Raw genomic sequence first — 21,746 nt, 5'->3', positions numbered from 1 at the left:
GAAAAGGGAGGGAGGGAAGGACAAAGAAAGTAGGAGGCAGAAGACTTCCCGTTTGACTGATTAGTAGGGCTGCTCCCCCTTGGTGGATCAGTGGACTAATCTGTGGTTTTGGTCTTAGTCAGCTTAGATCTCTGTACTCCATTAGTCATGTCTGATGCTGTTTTCGTGCTGAATGACTTATTACCAAGAAACGTACGAGCTCATCTCTGGTAAACACAAGAATTAAAGTGGTGCTTTAACATGACTCTTAGTGGAGAAACTCAGATTTACAGATCTGTCGATTAAATCAACTAATCAATTAGTCGATACAATTGAATGAGTGTTAGTCGACTAAGAATTTCTTTAGTCGAGCACAGCCCTACTGATTTGCCACCACCCCCGCCCCCCCCAACCCAACATGGTACAACCCGCTGAGTGCCTGCAGCAGCAGCAGCAGGAGTCAGGTGACTTTGTTTCGTCCATCTTGGCACTTAAAGACTCTGAGGCCACGTCCTGCCAAAATAAAGCGCTGATGATGCAGGGGAAGTATTTACAAGCGACACCCACGTCACAGGAAGTGATTTCAGTTCAGGTAGAATAGACTCAAGTTGTTTGTGGCTGTTGTCCATGTTTACATCTTAACCTTTGACCTTCTCATTTCAGCATAGTTACCTTTTGGACATTTTGTCTTAAATCTCCGCTGGACGCCTCGCTTCAGAATGGTTGAAAATCAACAACTTTCCCTTGTTAGCGTTTAGCTTAGCACAGCGCCATGACAACCATAACTGGCTTGGCTGTGTCATCCTCCCCAGCTCCGCATTTTTGTCCAAATACGGTCACTTCTGGCTCCCAAAAACCAAGATGGCCATGGCCAAAACACCAAAACTCAAGGCTTCAGAACAGCAGTCCACCCACCAATAGCTGACCTCCGTTATGTTCATCAGGAAGTCTTAATATTTCCATAACAGAGTTGCAGTTTAGTGTTATAGTTTTGTCCCGACTCGTTTTTCTGTAAATTAGTAACAAAGTAAAACTTAACTCTCATAATATTAAGACTTGTAAAATGATGCCTCCTCTGAACCTGCAACTTTTACAGTTTGGGGGTTTCATCTGCAGCTGTGACACAGAAAGAGAGGAACACACTCCTTCATTTTCAGTTTGTCATCCCTCCATCCGTCCATCCCTCCATCCAGGAGAACTGAATCACTGAAGTCCAGCAGCATTTGTTCTTTCTTCCTTCCTTCGCCTTGCTCGTTGGTCTCGCAAACAAAAAGTGCAAGTGCAAAAAAAGAACTACAAACATCTAAAGTTGTTCATGCTGTCCAGAGAAAAAGAAGAAGCTGTAGATCAAAGTTTTTATCACGTTCCTCTCCTCCGACAATCAGCTGGGAGCGTAAACGAGGCGGCAAGGGAGGCTGCAGAATGATGTCATTAAACAGAACGGAGGGGGGGGTGTCTGTGGGTGTGTATGCGTGTGTCTATATGCGTGTGTGTGTGTGTGTGTGTGTGTGTCAGCCCTTCACCTCCCAACAGGAGGCAGTGGAGGAGCTCCTCTCATCACTGCAACAGACAAACAGAAACATTAGCAGAATCAGTCACAACTGGTTCCACATTTAAAAGCATTTGCTTAATCAAAGTGTGTGCTGCGTTTTTGCTGCATGTGCGTACCTCTGTTAATTCGTGTGTGTGTGTGTGTGTGTGTGTGTGTGTGTACCTCTGTTGGCCTTGCTGGGGTAGATCTTGGCAAAGTGTCGGTACTCTTCTGGAGGAGGGAAGTCGTCCAGAGGATGGAACGAATACTTGGACTCAAAATCATCTGCAGGAGGAGAAGAGACGCCACATATTATTTATTATCCAACAACACAGTGTGAGGTGGTGCTCCACCTTCAGAGGAAGACCAATAACAGGAAGACAGAGGACGGAGAGACTGATGAAGGGAGAGGAGGAAGTTGTGGAATAATGGAGCGTAAAAAACAAAGCATAACTCAAGGAACAGGAAGCCCCGCCAGGCCTAAAGTGTTTATACCAAAAATAATGCTCCATATCCAATGTTTCCCCTATATTCCCTCTCGAGTGGGTTATGTAAAGGCCCAACACCATAAAACTAAAAATCTAAAGACGTCCGTGCCTCTGCGCTGTGGTTGGTGCTAGCCTATGAACTGAGCCCTCTAGCCAGCAACAGAGCTAACTAGCAAATAAATACAACTTTCTTGCGCCAAACCAAGACAGTTTTTTTTTATTTGCTTAACTCTACGATGGCTAAGGAACTTTTTTTCTGACTTTTGTAGGCGCTTTATGTTGACAACAATGCAACAAAAGTGAAAAATAAAGCAACAAAAAGCCTCAAAAATATCAGAGAAAGCCACGAAAAAGATGGAAAATTAAACTAAAGTGTTGGAAAAAAAATCACGAAGAAAGTGACATGCAGTACGTCAGTCAAAGATATTTTACTTTGTCAATGAAATAAAAGCATGTGAATAAACTCTTAGAGAAGGGGAGTTGGACATATAATAATCTCCGGTGATGATCATAATAATCTGTGTGTTATGGACGGAGAGGAGAGACTCACCGGCGAATGAGCGAGGGATGGAGGAGGTGGTGGAGGAGTGTCCGTTGCGGAGAGGAGGGGGGGGCGGGGGAGGAGCAGCAGGGGTGCGGGTGGGTGGGGGAGGAGGCTTCCCTCTGGTGGGGGGGTCAGAAAAGAGGGAGGGGCTACCATGTGTCCTGTACGGAGGAGGGGCGGGGCTTCTCTGCCGGCAGATCTCAACGCGGCCGCCGACGGCTGCACCGGAACCGGAGGAGCTGAGGAGACAGAAATCAATAATAATAATAATATAATATTTACAGTACAGGCCAAAAGTTTGGACACCTTCTCATTCAATGTGTTTCTTTATTTTCATGACTATTTACATTGTAGATTCTCACTGAAGGCATCAAAACTATGAATGAACACATATGGAATTATGTACTTAACAAAAAGTGTGAAATAACTGAAAACATGTCTTATATTTTAGATTCCTCAAAGTAGCCACCCTTTGCTTTTTTTGATAACTCTGCAAACCCTTGGTGTTCTCTCAATGAGCTTCATGAGGTAGTCACCTGAAATGGTTTTACCTTCACAGGTGTGCTTTGTCAGGGTTCATTAGTGGAAGTTTTTCCCTTATTAATAAAAAAGCAAAGGGTGGCTACTTTGAAGAATCTAAAATATAAGACATGTTTTCAGTTATTTCACACTTTTTTGTTAAGTACATAATTCCATATGTGTTCATTCATAGTTTTGATGCCTTCAGTGAGAATCTACAATGTAAATAGTCATGAAAATAAAGAAACACATTGAATGAGAAGGTGTGTCCAAACTTTTGGCCTGTACTATATACAATCATAATCAGTCTTTCCCTCAGGCTATTTAGCCTGTTAGCCCACCAGGCTTAAGCCACTGGCAATTCTCTTTTAAATGTATTTTAAGACATTTCTAATACAATTTAAGGAAGACAGAGTCCTGTCTGTCTGTCTGTCTGTCTGTCTGTCTGTCTGTCTGTCTGTCTGTCTGTCTGTCTGTCTGTCTGTCTGTCTGTCTGTCTGTGCATTTCTTTGTGTGTGTGTGTTTCTGTGTGTGTCTGTGCATTTCTTTGTGTGTGTGTTTTTTTTTGTGTGTGTGTCTGTGCATTTCTTTGTCTGTGTGTGTGTGTGTTTTTTTTTGTGTGTGTGTCTGTGCATTTCTTTGTCAGTGTGTGTGTGTGTTTTTTGTGTGTGTGTCTGTGCATTTCTTTGTCTGTGTGTGTGTGTTTCATGTTTTCAAATCTCCAGTTAGCTTGTTAGACTCACCTGCTGCTCTGCTTGGCGTGTCCCTGATGGGGGGCGGTGGCCTGTTGGCGCCCTGTTGGGAGGGTGTGGGGGAGGCGGGTGGGGGTGGAGGGGCGGGGCCTCTGGTGGGGGTGTGGCCTCCCGGTGGGGGGGCAGCCCTCTTGTTACTGAGCGAGTTGTGGCGCTGCGGCAGCTCGGGCGCCGGCTCGCCGCTGCCGGTCGACCCATTGGCGAGGCGGTACGGTGGGGGCGGCGGGGCCAGGGAGGAGGCGGAAGAGGGGGGGGCTGTGTTTCCTCCAGAGGTGGGGGGGCGTCTGCTGTTGGCAGGCGACGGTGGCGGTTTGGAGGGGAGGGGCGGGGTGTTGTTGGGGGTCGGGGGGAGGGGTTTCTCTCGGTTGTAAGCAGAAGAGGGAGGCGAGGGGGCGTTCCCACGGCGACAAAGAGGAGGAGGGGGAGGGGGGGCGGAGGAGGAGTGCTTCATGCTGCCGGAGGGTGAGGAGGGGGAGAGGTTGGGAAGAGAGGGGCGCTGAGAGCGGCCCGTTTCCACTGGCGACAGCGCCTGAGGGGAGGGGCTCTCTGTGTCGTCATGGCGATGGCTAGGGGGGCGGGGCGCTGCGGCTCGAGTGGAGGGAGAACGTCCAGAGGAACCGTCTGCAGGGGGACATTTTGCAGATATTAACATTTACAACACTAGAAACTCCCTCCTCTGTGTTTGTGTCTGTGTGTCTATGTGTTTGAATAACAGAAATAATTTAGGAAATAATAGAAATGAGAAGAGATAAAACCAGTGTGTACCTGCGACTGGTCTGAGTTTGGGGACTCCGGCGGTGAACAGCGTCGGTGGAACAGAACCTGAAGGACTTCCTGCTGCGCTGCCATTGGCTCCCCCGGCTGCAGCTCCGCCTCCTTTAGGCTCTGAGAACCACAACCATTGAACAGGTGAATGAAAGCTCCGCCTCCTGATGGAACTATACTTTACCATGACTCTACGATGACATCACTGACAGGGCTGCACAATGGATTTTTATCTCCATGGCATTTGCAGCTAAAAAAAAAAAAAAAATGTGTGACACCCACCCACACCCACTTAAGGAGGGAGTTCGGTCTGTGCCTAAAATGTATTGGATTGGGTGCCCAGCCCTGATATTGTCATGACGATATTTCCCTCCCATGGTGCAGCCCTGACCACTGACGTATGAGTGACTGGGTGAGTGTGTGTGAGGGTGAGGGTGAGGAGGATGCAGGTGAGATCGGGGACATTTGAAACACTGAGGTGATTGATGGTGAAATGAGGCGAAGTGACATGAGACTTGAGTAGAAAATTGAATGAAGTGTTTACGCTCCCACGCAGCTCCGATGACATCATCGACAGCACAACATGAGTGACAAACAAACAGTGGAAATCGTTATCAATCATCACAAAGGTTACAGGTCACAGCTCGGCTCTGTGGAGGACAGAGTACTACTCCGAACTAGAAACATGGCCACTTTACTCTGACAAAGTGTTTGTGGTCTCAGAGGGAGTTACGTGCTGGAACTATTTCTTCTCCAACAGTGTATCCATCCGCCCAGTAATGTGCAGTGTCTCCAGGGGAGGATCCCAAATCTCCTATTTATATTTAATATCTCCTTGTTTGAAGTGGAAATTGCTCTGGTCCTCCTCCTCCTGATTCCTGCCCCAAGGAGTGAGAATGGAGGATGGATCTCTGAGGAGTTATGAGCTATAAACTTGGAAACATTGGAACAAGCGAAACAAAAACGTTTGAACAAGCTACAAAAAAAGTGACAAAAACGTCTGAAAAAGTGGAGGAGGGATCTCTGAGGAGCTATGAGGGAGGATACAAGGTGCATCTCATAACCAATAAATTGCCTCCTCGACTCCTCCACTTGCGTCCCTTCCTCACATCTTAGTCCCTCCCACCGAGGAGGGACAGGAGAGACGCGAGGAAATCACGGGAGGAGAGAGGAACCGAGGAAATGTGTTTTAGAGGGATGACAAGTCCTTTCCTTTGAAGAGTCACATGAATGTAAGTTGTTTGGGAGGAGTTAGCAACTCTTGTCGATGCTCGGTCCTCGGGGCAGGACTAAGAGCTTTGAGATGGACTTCACCGAGGAGGGACAGAACCACTTCCGGTTCAGCCGAGGACCGAGGAGTCGAGGAGCTATCAGATAAGGGACACGAGATGCAGCCACAGAGAGCAGCCTTCCTGGAAGCCGTGCAGCTGAGGGAGTTGCTAACTCCGCCCAGACAGCAGACAGATTTAAGCTTCAGAGAAAAAGGACGTTTCATTCCCTTAAAAACACATTTCCTTGTTTCCTCTCATGCTTATTAAAACATAATGCATCGTGTTAATCAGCTAGTTTACTCTATCAGTGTTGTTTGCAGTGAAACAGCCCTGAATGTTTGGCCTTTTTGCTTAAAAAAGTGAATTATTAAAACTGATTCATTCAACGCTTTCACACAATCACATCTGCTCTTCAACAAGCAATAGTTCCAACATGTAACTTTCTCTAAAACGGTGGCTTTATGTTTCTGTTAGTCTACAAGAGACTGAGTGTTTGCAGTGAAACTGTGGACAGCATGAGTCATCATCAGTTTAACAGGCGCTCTGCTCTGCAGGACGCTGCAGCATCCAACCAGCCGCTCCACAGACAGCAGAGTGTTGAGTCACTACTGAAATATTGCTGAATAATCAAACCCCAATCAGCTCCTATTCAGGAAAGATCAGCCAAGAAGGAGGACAGAAAAGTTGAATCGTCATCATCACAAACAAAACAAACATCTCAGACGTGGAGGGACAGAAAAAAGTGGAACAAAAAACAAATATTAAAATCAGCTGATTCAGAGTCCTGATGTTTGTAGAATGATAAATATGACCGTGTGTATGTTTGCTGTGTTGTTGTTATGTCAGTTTATTCCAGATGTTTTTAATCCTCCTCCATCAGTGGGTCTCTGCCACAGTGTGTGAATCATGACTCTCACACTGTGTTCAGACAACTATCACTGGATTACTGTGATACTGGAGTAACATTAGGAACAAGTTCCGCTGCCTCCTTTTTCTAGGAAGTCTGAATAGGAATATAAAAAAAAAATAATAATAATAATAATGACCAGCTCGGTCTCCTAGCGTTATTTATCCTGAAATGGATTCCTTAGGTGGTCTATTTCAGATCTAATATTTTCAGCTTTAAAACGGAGACTCTTCAGAGATCATCAGGGTTTAAAACATCGGAGAAAGCATCAAAAGCGGCAAAAAGACGCAAAAACGTTGGAAAAAAAGTCAAAACATGTTTAAAATGTAAAAAAGTTACTTTAAAAAGTGCACAAAAAAGCCTCTTCAAAGATCTGTCTATATGAATTGATATCGGATCATTCAAATGAAGATCAATGTGAATCAGAAAATCTAGTTTTTTGAACCCAGCTCTCATAATAATAATAATAATAATAATAATAATAATAATAATAATAACCCGTGTGGATGTTTTGGACCATGACAGTGATCTTCTAAGCGGCTGGCTGAAACCCTGCTGCCTCCTGCAGTCGCTCTCTAACATCAGAAGCTTTGTCTCTTACTCTCTGTCTTATCTGCAGCAGTCCTCTGCTGATCCTCAGACGGCGGCACCTGTTGCTGGTGTAGGTATTGGTATAAGCGAATGTATGGGTGATCTGTGGGAGGTGTTTGGCTCTTTGGTGTTTGGCTCTTACTGTCGAGCAGCGGCGCGCTGCGGTCGTTCACCACCGCCACCTTCTTCAGCCGCGTGCCTTTGCAGATGTCAGTCAGCAGAGCGCCACGACCTTTGGCCTCGTCTCTGCTCAGCTTGGGGGGGCTGGTGTTGGCCTGTGGGGGCGGAGAGAGAGGAGTTACACCATCAGGGAGCATGTTTACATACACACCAACGCTTGGGCTACACTGCACACATAACCATAGGTGTGATTTTGGCATAGGACAAAAAAGCAGGAAAATATACGGCGCACCCATGATGCGGCGACAGCACCCCACCCCTCCAAATACCTGAGGAAAAATGTCAATAGCACCACATAATAAAATTAACTGTTTTAGTTGAAAAGGAAGCTACAGAAATTGTGGCCAAGGTATTGTATATATACAATTTCACATGATGTTTTTATGAAATCATGTGTTTTACAGTAGTTTTTTTTGTCTTAGTCATTGTCACGTTTAACCTTTGTGTTGTATTGCCTTGTCCTTCTGGGTCAAAATTGAAAATTCGCTTTTTTTAGTGCTTTTCTCTGGCCTGTTTGTCGCTTTTTGCGATGCTTTTGGCAAAAAAGCTTTCTTTATTCATGGTCAATAAATCGAATTTATATGACAATATACCTTTTTTTAGGTAAAAAAGCAGAAATTATTAATTATTTTGACTAACCGTTAAGATCAGAGGATGTTGAGTGGATCACAGACTGGTGTATGTCAGAGTTTAGACAGGATACTGTTTTAAAACCATTTAATTTTTTTTTTCAAATGCTATAAAATTGAATACAACAAACCAAAATTCAATGAAAGTTATCATTAATTTTACCTGCATATAACGTTGTATGGAACCCATAAAACATATCCATGCATCCATGATAATTTTTAGGCAATTTGGTTGAAACCCATATTTTTTTTATATAAAATTTTTTCAAAAGGGTCAAATTTGACCCGAGGACAACACAAAAGTTAAAAGTCCATATACATTGAGGATACTCAGAAACATGGAGCTATTTACCACTTCAAAAAAATCTATGTTGGAACGTGAGGACGCTGACGTGAATATCGCCGCTTCACAATCTAGTAAATTCTAGTAAATTAAGTACCCTAAGTTTTCGATTAGTTGTTGGTCATTCTCAACACCTTTCTATCCCCTGCTGTGACTTATCAATTCTGGACTCTGTGCTGCTGCCAGCCTGTGTAGCGTTGCTACGTTACTCACCGTCGATCAACTGTTAGCTTCAGCTGGCTAACGTTAGCTGTCAACCTCCCGACTAATTGTTACCGCAAGCTTGAGATTAGAGATGGTCCGATACCATTTTTTGCTTCCCGATACCGATTCCGATATCTGAACTTGCGTATCGGCCGATACCGAGTACCGATCCGATATCAGCGTGTCATATATTTTATTATGTTTTAACAACTGTATACTACTATCTCTGTATGGATGTGATATGATTTCTATCTTTGTTTTCTTGTTTGGCTCAGGTTAAACTCTTTGTGAAACATGAACAAACACAAACAAAGAATGCCCCAGAACTTTCTTTTATAGTTATAACGGAAAAAGAACATAAATAAACTACTTTAACGTAGATTTTCTTTAGGACTTTATTATGCGGTATCGTATCGGTGCATAAACTCCAGTACTTTCCGATACAGATACCAGCGTTTTAGGCAGTATCGGAGGCGATACCGATACTGGTATCGGAACATCTCTACTTGAGATATAGCGAGGCTTATCCCTTCAGACCACAGTGGACTTCAGTGGACTCTCCATCCAAACTCCCAACTGGACCTTTGTCTGCCACGACTGCCGGACTCTTTTAAGTCCACGTACTCCCTGTCTCCGCCGATCACTTGGTAGCTTTGAGACACCTGGTCAGCTGTCAGCTTACGCCAGCTAGCTAGCTAGCTTCTGTTAGCTTCCACCGACAGCTCGCCATAGACAGTATATGGCCAATGTATATGGCTCGCCCAGCACATCTGTGTTTGCTGCGTAGAGCTCTTTTTCCCGGCTTTGAAATTACGATTCCTACGCCAAGACCCGCCCTTTAATCACTACTATTGGCCAGGCGGCGTCCATGCTTACGCAAGGTAACGTAACCTGATTTGTTCAGGTCTTATCCCTTTTTTTGCGGATTTGCATGATTTACGAGAGTCTCATTTTCAGGTCGGAAAAGCCGGATTTCCGGATTTATCCGAAAGAATCACACCCCTGATAACATATGTGGACCGTTAGCAGAGCGGATGAGCCGCTGAATGTATCTTTTAACCGTCTCCACCTGCAGCGCCACACAGCGAGGATTGTGTGAGTCACAGGTGAGACAGAGACCTTTTTCTTTGGGATTTTTGTCGTTTCTTCAGTTTTTGGAGCCGACACAGTGCTCTGAAACATCAATCTACTGTCAGCTGTTATCAGAGGAAACTAGAAATAAAAACAGAAACTCTCCAAACCAAACTGCCAACACGCTCACTGACAGGCATACATGCGTTTCCTTTATATCTGTAGTTTAATTTAAAAGACATACAGACACTTATGATCCGTTTCTGTATAAAGGGCCACACACACCTCGCGTAAAACATATAAATACAAGACTCACTGTCCTGATTTATGCTCACCTGTGGTTCTGTAGACTAGGTGTGATTTGGGATGAAGTTGCAGCATTGTTGCATTTTTCAATTGGTTGTGTTAGCATTCACACAGCACTTTGTCAAACACCAAACATTGTAAACACGGGCGTGCATGCCTTTGTGTGTGTGAATATATGTGTGAGTGTGTGTTTTGGTGTGTGTGTGTGTGTGTCTGCGTCTCTGCTTATGTGTGTGTGTCTGTGCGTGTGTGTCTGCGCGCGTGTGTGTGTGTGTCTGCGCGCGCGTGTGTGTGTGTGTGTGTGTGTGTTTACCTGGCTGAAGGTGGGGGGAGGAGGGGGTCCCCCTGGTGGAGGAGGAGGGGGAGGCATGCTGCTGCTGTTACAACACCTGATCACCTGAAACACACATCACGTCTTTAATTCTGCTGGACCCACAAAACACAAACAGGAGACATTTCAAACATAGTTTGGAGTGATGACAGCTAAAAACAGGGGAGTGGTGGCTAGAAGGGATACAGCTAACATACGCAATGCACTAAGAAGGGATACAGCTAACATACTCAATGCACTAAGAAGGGATACAGCTAACATACTCATGGCACCGTGGGTCAGAGAGAACACACATTTTTAATGTATCCGGATTAGACCAGATCTACATCTCAATGTCAAAAAGACAGTTTGCATGTTTTTCAGTAAAACCCACACTGAATCTGAGATAGATAGATAGATAGATAAGCAACTTACTGATTTATTGTCGAAGTTCTGTTTTATGAACACGGCGGCACGCACGCAGAATAAATGTGCCATTAAATGTCACGTGTATACATTTTAAACCCTAGAAAATAATTATGTTCAAGTAGGCTACTTTAATTAAATAAAACATTTTATTTATATTATCGGTCATATTTAATACAATTAATTGGCTCATAATATAATCCAATAAAATAAAATATATTACATTGCATAGTGAGCACTTTTACTTTTGGTACTTTAAGTATATTTTGATAATACTTTTGTACTATTACATAGGGAAGATGTTGAATGCAGGACTTGTAACTGACAAGCAATTTGTAACTCTACAACACTGTTTTTTCTACGTTTACCACAATACATGATCGCAGACCTGAATTTTAACAGTCACATTAAGACAATAACAAAATCAGCCTATTACCATTTTAAGAATATATCAAGGATTAGAGGACTTATGTCTCAGCAGAATTTGGAAAACTTGTCCATGCTTTTATCTTTAGTAGACTTGACTACTGCAACGGTGTCCTTACAGGTCTTCCTAAAAACTTATTAGACCGCTGCAGCTGATTCAAAATTCTGCAGCCAGAGTTCTCACTAGGACAAAAAAAGTGGCTCATATTACTCTGGTTCTAAAGACTTTACATTGGCTTCCTGTGCCTCAAAGAATTGATTTTAAAATACTTATGCTAGTTTATAAATCCCTGAATGGCTTAGGACCAAAATATATCTCAGATCTGTTAGTGCATTATGACCCACCCAGATCTCTCAGGTGGTCTGGAACAGGTCTGCTCCTGGTCCCCAGAGTCAGAACTAAACAGGGGGAAGCAGCGTTCAGTTTTTACGCTCCGCATATCTGGAACAAACTCCCAGAAAACTGCAGGTCCGCCCCAACTCTCAGCTCTTTTAAATCAAGGATGAAGACTATTCTTTTTGATGATGCTTTTTGTTAATTCTTTTACCGAATAGTGAATTTTAATTTTATTTCGTAAAAAAACTTTAATACAGAATTGTAAATTTTATTTTTGGATTTTTATTCTCATATTAACTGTTATAATGAACAATTTTTGTATTTATGTATCTGGTATTACATTTAAGTATTCATTAATATTTTTATTGTTATTTTAATCCCTATTTTGCTGTTTGTTCTTTAATGATTGATGTTTTGTGTAAAGCACTTTGAGTTGCCTTGTGCTATATAAATAAAATTGCCTTGCCTAAAGTCTTCCACCTCTGGAAATCACCAACAACAGTCATGCATGAACACCTGCAGCAGAGTTTAACACTGAAAACACACAGCTCAGTTCAGCGTTTCCTTGCAGCTCTGCTACAGTAGCAGATAACCGCTAACGTTACCTGCCGGTCAAATAGTCTTTAAACAGTCCGCTCACAGTGAAGTCCTGCACGGATCAACAGATGTTAGAGTCCGCCGGCTGCTCGCTCTGTTTGTTACGCACACCGGGCACTTTGATGCGCTCACAGAGCCAATCTTTGCAGATGTTACCGCTCGGTGTTTGGCTAGCTAATAAGCCGTTAGCCTGTTAGCTTGAGCTTCGTCTGAAGGCGCCGAGCGGCCAGCCAAAGTCCGACAGACACCGACACATTCCGCACATCCTCCGCTAACCGCTAACCCCCCGGTACCGGTCAGAGAGGCGTGTTTACTTTGTGTCTCGGTCCTCCGGTGCGTCCAGCGACGGGCTCCGTCCGAAAGGCAAAACTTATATAAGATCTTTGTAACGAAATCCAAGACTTTATAAATGCAAGGCTTTATTAATATAAATAAATAATGTTTCTCCAAAGTTGACAGGTAGCCTACGTAAATTAATTCATTTCACAATTTCACCTTTGTACATCAAATCAGTTTACCTTTGCAAGCACAGTCCTCCCTCGGGGAAACCAACCAAACTAAACGGGAATGAATAACACTTGCATTTGATGCTTTTGTTTTATCTAGCCGATCTCCCCCCTTGACTTTAGAGGAAGGGACCCGACGGTGTGATTCATTTGGTCGATCTCTTCTTCTTTAGTTTTGTTTTCCAGCATGCTCGTGGCTGCTACGCTGTTTTAGCCATAATAAGTTTTGCTGCCTACTATCATCAAGAGTTAGACTGAGACGGCTACTGCATGTCAACGAGTGAACTCAGAAGCAGTCACCTGATTTTCGCGTAGTTTAAAGTGATAAATCGTATCACCGTATTTTGATGTCAAAATGCATATCTACTACACAAAATGCGTACAGGTTGGCAGGTCTGTGTGTGTGTGTATATATATATATATCTGTAGAGATCATTGAAACAGTCTCACATATTAAATAACCTGATATTATTCTTGATTCCAATCTGTTTTTCAAAAAAACAAGTGATAAAAGGTTATGCAAACCACTAAATATAATCTGGCAAACTTTAGATATATTAGAAACTGTACAAATGCCATGATCACCCCCACCTAACATACTGCATGACGAGCTGGACCCAGGCAAAAAGCTCAACACTGAAGCCTATTTTCTCACTTTATGAGCAAGCTCTCAAGGTATTAGACAGAAAACACAAATCTTATCATCACTGCAATATTCTTGATAAGTATAAAATGCTTAGCTGTGAAAACACACTGATACATGCCTGATTTTTAAAATTCTAAATGGTAAGGCTCCACCACCACTCTGTGCTTTCATAAAACAGAAAAACTCCAACAGCAGAGCTACTAGATCTGCCCTAACAAGGGACTGCGTAGCCCCTGTAGGACCAGTGCTTTTAGTCACCTATGCTTCTCTGTAAGAGCGTCTAATTTCGGGAACACTGTATGTGTGCTTTTATTGTGCTTTTGTGAATTATATTTTATTGCTGACTTGACATCTGGGAACAACTGACCAAGTCAATTGATGGTTCTCATTACAGTTAAAAATGAGCCTGCTGTCTAACACTGGCACATTTACAGAAATGTTAATGAATGTCCTTATAAATAAATTAAATGAAAACCCTAAACTCAGACTGGTCAGATCCGAACTACACTAACACGGAGACTCTAAAGACTGTGTGTGTTTATTGTGCCTGTGTGAGTCTGTGTGTGTGTGATTGGGTCTGTTTTTGTGTGTGTTTATTGTGCCTGTGTGTGTCTCAGACTGGTCAGACCCGGACTACATTAACATGGAGACTCTAAAGACTGTTTTACCCCCAGATCCTGATTCCTGAGACCTGTATTCTGTTTGTTAAAACAGAAAAGGCGACATCTCCTTGCTGTTTCTCAGCATCGTCAGATAGCTACATTAGCTCGCAGCTAGCATCATCAGCACCGGCCTGACGCTGCTAAGCTAACAGCTAGCTAACACTGTATCTGTGGAAACTGTTATTTACGGTTGATGCTAGAAGGGATCCCTACGGCTACGTCAGTTTAGTTTAGTTTAGTACAAAGGTTGTGGCTTTGGGTTAAAACACTCCAGATGAACGAACACGCGTGTCCTGGGTGAAAGTATTAAAATCATATTATTTTATTAGGCTACCCGAGATTTAGCTTAACTTACAGTCGTAACGTTAGCTGTATCCCTTCTAGCCACGACCGCCTGAAAATACGTAGAAAAAATAGCTAAATGATAAACATAATGCGTCATAAATGTCAAAGAGTGACAAAACCATCGAAAGTACGTCAAAATGGGGGAACTGCGGTGTCTCTGTAGCTAGCTATATTATAGTGTGGTTAACGGGTTGAGGCTAGAAGGGATACATCTAACGTTACGGCGATGACTGTTAACTCCAGGAACCAAAACGACTTGTTAACTTTATGAAAAAGGTCGGGTTTGGATTAAAACATTCTCGAGGAACGAACACCCGTTTCCTGGATGAAGGTATTAAAATTATATTATTGTAGATTTTGCATAACTTCCGACCGTAGGTGTATCCCTTCTAGCCACAACCGTTACTTAGCTACTGATTCGCAGAGTTAGCTGCGCAGCTAGTTAGCTGTGCATTAGCACATAGGTGAAATAAACGCTACCTGTGAACTTTACGGTCTCCCCGCCGGTTCACTCATACTTCATCTGTCTGGTCGGTGTCTTCATGTCTCCGTCGGGGTCCGACTTCCCGCTGTTTGTCCCTCTCTCAGGGGACTGTTGTTAGCGGTTAGTCTGTCAGCTCTGCTGCAGAGAATGTCAACACACAGGAGCGCGCGAGTCCACTGCAGCCGCAGCGCGCTGCTTATAGGAAGTATGACATGAAGGCTCTGCGTCTCATAAAACACACACATATATTGTTAAGTATTTCTAATAACTTTTATACATTATAATATTACAGCTGTCATTCATTTTGTGTTTATACAGCAGCCACCACTAATACATAAAGACCTAAATATAGTATTTATAACATAATAAAATATGTATAATATTAAATAAGTAACCAGTTTGCAAGTAGCATAATACTGCAATATTATGTGTGAGGTAGCCTAATGAGTAGTAGTAGTAGCAGTAGGAGCAGTAGTTAAGTAAGTAAAGTTTATTTGTATAGCACCTTTCACAGATAAATGGCAAAGTGCTTCACAATAAAAGGTAATACAACAAATTAAAATACAAATAGAAAATCTAACAAACAACCATAAAAAAAACCATGATCAACTAAAAGCTTGCTTGAATAGCAGAGTCTTCAACTGCTTTTTAAAAGATTCAACAGAATTCACACATCGAGAGAGGGAGGCAAGACAGTATGAAGCTGTATCAAGTCAGAGATATAGGGAGGAACTTGACCGTGCAGTAGTAGTAGTACAGGTTAGAGTAGCAGCTGATGAGTATCTCTGGATGTAAATCCAATTAAAGCTGCGAGCAGCGATGTACGGGCCCTCGCGCCTTGGCACGCGTCGGGGTTACCGGCGGACGCCGCTCCTTGCGACCGTGCATTCGCGCGGCACTCAGACGCCGCAAATAGTCAGCAATGAAAAGGGAACTCCCCGCCAAGTTCAACGACACCTCACACAAGACTCTACGTCATACGGTTCATTAGCTGTGAAAAGGGGCGTGGCTAAAGCATAGGGGGCGGGTCAAACCATCACCAATGAAGAAGGAACTCTCTGCTGAGTTCAATGACACCTCACACAAGACTACCTTAAACGGTTCAAATGTTATGAAAGGGGGCGTGGCCTGGGTAAGTGGGCGTGGCCATATTATAGGGGGCGGCTCAGTATCACATGTAGACCACACATTCTGAGTTTCATGCAAATCGGATGATGTTTGTCATATAAGGCACATTTCCTGTTGCCAGCGGGGGGCGCTATGACCAAAAGTCAATTTTGGCCTGTAGGTGTCCTCAGGCCTGGACCCTTGTCAATCATGAGAAATTTCGGGCAGATACGACAACGTACACTCAAGTTACAACAACTTCTTTGTTCGTCGCTAAACACTCAAAATGGCCGCCACGCCACGCCCACACCGTCTGACGAAAAGTTTTTCTTTTAATAACTTTTCATCGTTAAGGTGTTGGGATGGTACAGACCAAGTTTGAAGTCCATCGGATGAAATCTCTAGGAGGAGTTCGTTAAAGTACGACATGTGGAAATGGCCAAAATCACACTAATTTCGAACTTTGAAATCAAAATGGCGGACTTCCTGTTGGGTTCAGGGTATGGCTCTAATGAAGTTTATTGTACATCTTGACATGATACATATGTGTACCAAGTTTCGTGAGTCTACATTAAACGCACTGCAGGGGCTCAATTTTCGTAACTTTCTAGGGGGTGCTAGCGAGCCATTTTTGTGCGCCTATTCCCGAAACCCTTAAAATACGTAAATTTTCAGCAGACTTGATGCGACCGCCAAATTTGGTGAGTTTTTGAATATGTTAAGCCCCTCAAGAAGCCAATTCATTTGACGGGAAAAGAATAGAAAGAAAGAAACAAACCATAATTCCTTCAGTTTCAATAGGGCCTTCGCCGCTGTCGGCGCTCGGGCCCTAACAAGCTGAACCTCCTTGAGTCAACATGAGACAGGTGAAGCTGCAGCAGAGGATTCTTTGTTCCCGTGGTTAACATTACAGCTGTCTTTTGAATATGAAGACAGAGGCTATTGCTCTCTGGACTAAAACTGTCTGGTATTCAAATATAGTTTCAACGGTCACTTTATTCTATTCTTTATTAGTCTGTTCTTTGTTTGGATCAGACTGCAGTGTCAAGGGGGATGTCCCATCAGGACAGGTTATGTGTGTCGTCATGTAAAGACTTCTCGTTTCCGATGCCTTCATGGTCTGTTTAAGTGAACTGATGTTGTGTTCACGGGATAGATGCAACGCTGTAGTCAAAACCCCCTTCATCCAGTCCAAGACCTGGACTAGTCGGGACCAAATGAGAGACAGTCAAGACTGAGACCGTCCTCCTCAACACCACTCACTGACCTGTTTCTCATTTATGTGATGCAAGAGACCGTATGCTATATTTTCTATTTTAAGATGATCATTTTGCATCATTATTTGTAATAAAATGCAGATTAACATTTTTAGCTGTTTAGGCATTTTATTCAAAAACATTCTGGACTGCCAAATAACGCACATGTATCACTAAATAAATGGACATGCTCCAGTTCTAGAACTTATTACTTAAAGAATCCAGAGCACAATGTGCTCGCTGACACAGAGTACACTTAGATACACATAATATTCAGTTTTTTGCCCTTATTCCAGCTGGTTGGTTTGCATACAGCAGCCATAGCAACACGGATTGAGACATATTCTGAAGGCGCTGTATACATGTAAAAAGAATGTTTCTAAAACCTGAAAAATACCAGAATATACCATGTCTTAATCGGACAATGCTATATTCGGAAAAGGCCTGTTTACATGAGCTGTATCAAATCCGGAATATTGTCATATTCAGAATCATAATGGGATATTTGTGTACATGTAAACATACCCATTGATTAAGTTTACATGCACACCAGTAGTCCTCTATATCATTCAGAATCCGGTCATGTTAATAGCATAATAAGGCCTTCTTCCAAATATAGCATTTTCCGATTAAGACATTCTGGTATTATTCAGGGTTTAGAGGCATTCTTTGGACAAGTATACAGCACATTCAGAATCTGCGTCTCAATCAGGGGTTTCTACCGCGGTAGAGCTGCATGCCCAAAAGAAAAGGAAAGTAGAAAAACAGCTACTTTTAAACATGAGCCGTGGTTCCTGATGCTCCCCGTTCTTGCTGCGCTGTGGTTACTACTACGCCCCGTTCCTGCTGCGCTCTGTTCCAGCTGCGCCGTGGTTACTACTACGCCCGGTTCCTGCTCGGAATATTGTATTATTCGGAATCAAAGTGGAATATTTGTGTGCATGTAAACATACCTATTGATTACGTTTACATGCACACCAGTATTCCACTAGTATTCAGAATCAAGTCATGTTGACCGACAATACAGCACGGTGGAATATTCAGCCTGCATGAACGTTTTGTAGCCTAAATGGAGCAGCTTACAGTTTTTTTTACAATCACTTTGGCACTAATTTCAGAACCTTGACGTCATTTTTCAAAACTCTAGACACAAAACTCACAACCAATGATCAAAATGCACATAAACCTGAGATCATTTGTTCATTTAACAAAGATCACCTGTTCAATATGACACAACTTAACATCAAAGTACTACTATTTCAAAAAGCAATTCACACATTACATTTCAGATAATTGTCTATTCATTTCATTACAATCATCTATCAATCCATACAACTGCTCAAAATAAGTAACTGTTGCATTACTCCTAATGCATAGTTGTATGGAAACAGACAAACAATATTCCATGTTTAGATCATGAAAGTCTCAAGATAACAAGATTCATTGTCACCAGTTTGCGTGGAGCTGTCAGGATTGCAGCAGGTGGACCCAAATGCAAGACTCTTCCAGCAAATATGCAGAATAAACTCTCTTTATTTTAACTCAAACAACTAACAAACTCTCAACTACAAATAACCAGGACTCACACAGGACAAACAGGGAGTGACAAACCTAAAAGAAGCAAAGGAAACAGAGAGACTAAATACACAGGGTAACGAGGACTAACGAGGAACAGGAGGCACAACAGGTGAAACAAATCAGACAATCACAAAGGCGGGAAAACCAAAAGACAGGAAGTAAAACTAGACAAGACAGAAAACCAGACTTTCAAAATAAAACAGGGAACAGAGCAAAACAGAAAAACGAGACTACCACAATAAGACAGAACACGGAACAAAGTACAAAGCACAAATCACAACAAAACACACAAAAAGGCCACAAGAGTGGCACAAAGGCAATAGCTGTTTCTCAATGTCAAGGATCCTTCCTTGGTAGGACTAGTCCTTCCAAGGAAGAATCCTTCAGAGGCTAGGCCAGACTCCTCCTGAGCATTCGGAAAGCATGTACATTGGAACAGGCTAGCAAGTGCACGTCATTGCGTGCTTGCGTCATTAAAAATGTTTCGCCGCCTTCACTTCCGCGCTGCATTTCAAAACACTGGATGAAATGTCAATGCGAAATGGATGTGGAACTGTCAAGTTCAATTTTTTTGTTGAGAAGGTGAATCAGCGTCAGTCTGCTTGCAGGAGGGGAATATTCTGTCGGCAACTTTGCCGCAACGTGCTAAGGTAGGTAACGTTACCGACACTGATAGGCTTTAATGTAAGCAAAGGTCGTTTTCTCTTATTTATCCCATTTCAATAAAATAAAAAATTCGTGGGAGTTCATGTTCGTAGTTGTCATAACACTTAACTGGTAAGGAGAAGTGTATTAATTAATCTTAATTACATTAAGCTTACAGTAGTTGTTTACAATAGCTTGTAGTTTACTGCATGTAATATTAGCTCATTGTCCAGTAGCTTATAGCTTTCAAACAAATGCAGTGCAAAATATGATCAGCAACTACAAGGTAAACACTACCAGCTAATGAGCTACCACAGGCAGTATGATATGCAGTAAACTGCAAGTGAGAAAGGTTAAATAGTACTATAGACACACAAGCTACAAGGCTACATCCAACATATGAAAAGTCATAACAACACCATTGATAAACACCCACTAACACAGTAAAGGTAGCTAGGTGTAAGTGTGTTAAATGGTCAACAGTTGTCAGTTAAGACCATCATGAAGACCACTACACAGTTACATTAAGTACTTTAATGTTACAGTATGCTTACATATATTTGTGATACAATTCTAATCTTACCAGGACAGGTTGGATAACTACTGGACTAACCTAAAGCTTTCTCTTTTTGTCTGCAGTCTGGAAACACCATCATCAGCAGCTGAGTCCGGTCGTCGCTTCATGTTGAATATTGTGTACAGTATATAGTAATGTTTGAATAAATGTTATAATACAAGATACACGTTTCGTTAATGTCTTTTTAGAGCTTCTATACCTTACAAGTTATTGAAACAGGTACCATCTGAATATAATTATTCAGTTAGAAATAGACATTGAAAAACAGTTTATATTATATACACACCCAAAAACTTAATGACACAGACAAACCAGTTAATTTAATGCATTTATTTTCAGAATGCCAATCTCTAATAGGCTTTAGCAAATACTCTAGCTATTCATCTCTCTTTGGCCTCTTGTCTCCCTGCTTGCCTTTTGCTTTCCCATCCTCAGTGACCGCCTCCGTTTGTCCCTGTTAAAAGACAGCAAACACAAGAAAAATAAGTTTACCATTATGAATGCTATAACGTAACGTTATATTGAACGTTATACTTTTTACATGGGAAGTTACTCATACATTTTAGCCTTCATGTAACGTTGATAGTGAAGTAAATAAGGTGCAGCGTTACCTAGCTACCACCCTGCAGCTACAACTGGTAAACACACACATTTATAAATCTCTGCTAACGTTACGCATATAGAGTAACAACATATAAAAGAGATGAAAATGCCACAGGACATTAAACTTTAAAAACACAAATGGCACAAAAAGACCGCTAGCTAGCTATCAGCCTAATGTTAATGATAGGTTCAGTTAGCTTAACGTTAGCTCGGGTGTATCTACCTAATTACTATAGCAATCCGTACCAGCATTAAAGCTTTACATACTTGTGCTGGCATATGGTATTGAAATTGAGGATTTAATAATATTTTCGCAGAATTCGGTATTATCAGATCATTCTTTAATCACTTTCGAATTCTTACTACCTGATTATATTAAATTAGATAAAAGCTCCTACACCAGATGCTTATCTGACAGTGCTATAGCTAAATTTAAAGAAGATATTCCAACAGCATTCGACTCTATGTCATGCCTTAGCATAACAGAGGACCTTTATGTTAACCTTAGTCCCTCTCAAATTGATGCATTTGTAGACGGTGTTACGAACACGCCTACGGACGAACTTAGACCCGCCGGGCCCCCTGAAAAAGAAGATGATGAAGCAAAGGAAACTAGCACCTTGGTATAACTCTCAAACTCGCAAATTAAAACAAATCTCGCGAAACCTCGAATGTAAGTGGCGTTCCACCAAAGTGGAAGAATCCCGTTTGGATTGGCAAGAAAGTCTCAAAACCTATAGGAAGGCCCTAAGAAAAGCCAGATCAGAATATTACTCATCACTAATAGAAGAAAACAAGAACAACCCAAGGTTTCTTTTCAGCACTGTCGCCAGGCTGACAGATAGCCACAGCTCTACTGAGCCATCTATTCCTCTAGCACTGAGTAGTGATGACTTCATGAGCTTCTTTAATGATAAAATTACAACAATTAGAGATAAAATTCATCACCTTTTACACTCAACTTCTAACGGTTCACCTTTAAACGCAGAGTCGTTAGAAATAAAGACTAGTCTCGACATATACTTAGACTGCTTTTATCCTATAGATCTTCAACAATTAATGTTAAAGATATCCTCAGCTAAGCCATCTACCTGTCTCTTAGACCCCATCCCAACGAGACTACTCAAAGAAGCATTACCTGTGGTTAACACCTCATTACTA

General features: G+C 42.3%; 1 protein-coding gene across 1 annotated transcript; it reads right to left on the bottom strand.

The window, feature by feature from the left end:
- Positions 1 to 327: 327 nt before the first annotated feature.
- Positions 328 to 18,798, bottom strand: LOC120574686 (WAS/WASL-interacting protein family member 2-like). Its single transcript, XM_039825037.1, is given in 10 exon segments — positions 328 to 1,539; positions 1,694 to 1,795; positions 2,549 to 2,719; positions 2,722 to 2,781; positions 3,805 to 4,434; positions 4,579 to 4,698; positions 7,358 to 7,622; positions 10,394 to 10,477; positions 14,816 to 15,040; positions 18,633 to 18,798. Coding segments are annotated over 8 exon segments (1,446 nt in total). The 5' UTR covers positions 10,451 to 10,477; positions 14,816 to 15,040; positions 18,633 to 18,798; the 3' UTR covers positions 328 to 1,498.
- Between the last annotated feature and the right edge of the window lie 2,948 nt (positions 18,799 to 21,746).

The sequence above is a fragment of the Perca fluviatilis genome, chromosome 15 (genome assembly GCF_010015445.1).
Source record: "Perca fluviatilis chromosome 15, GENO_Pfluv_1.0, whole genome shotgun sequence".
NCBI lineage: Eukaryota > Metazoa > Chordata > Actinopteri > Perciformes > Percidae > Perca > Perca fluviatilis.
Note: the sequence above shows the minus strand (reverse complement) of the source record. Positions and strands in the feature narration are given on the sequence as shown.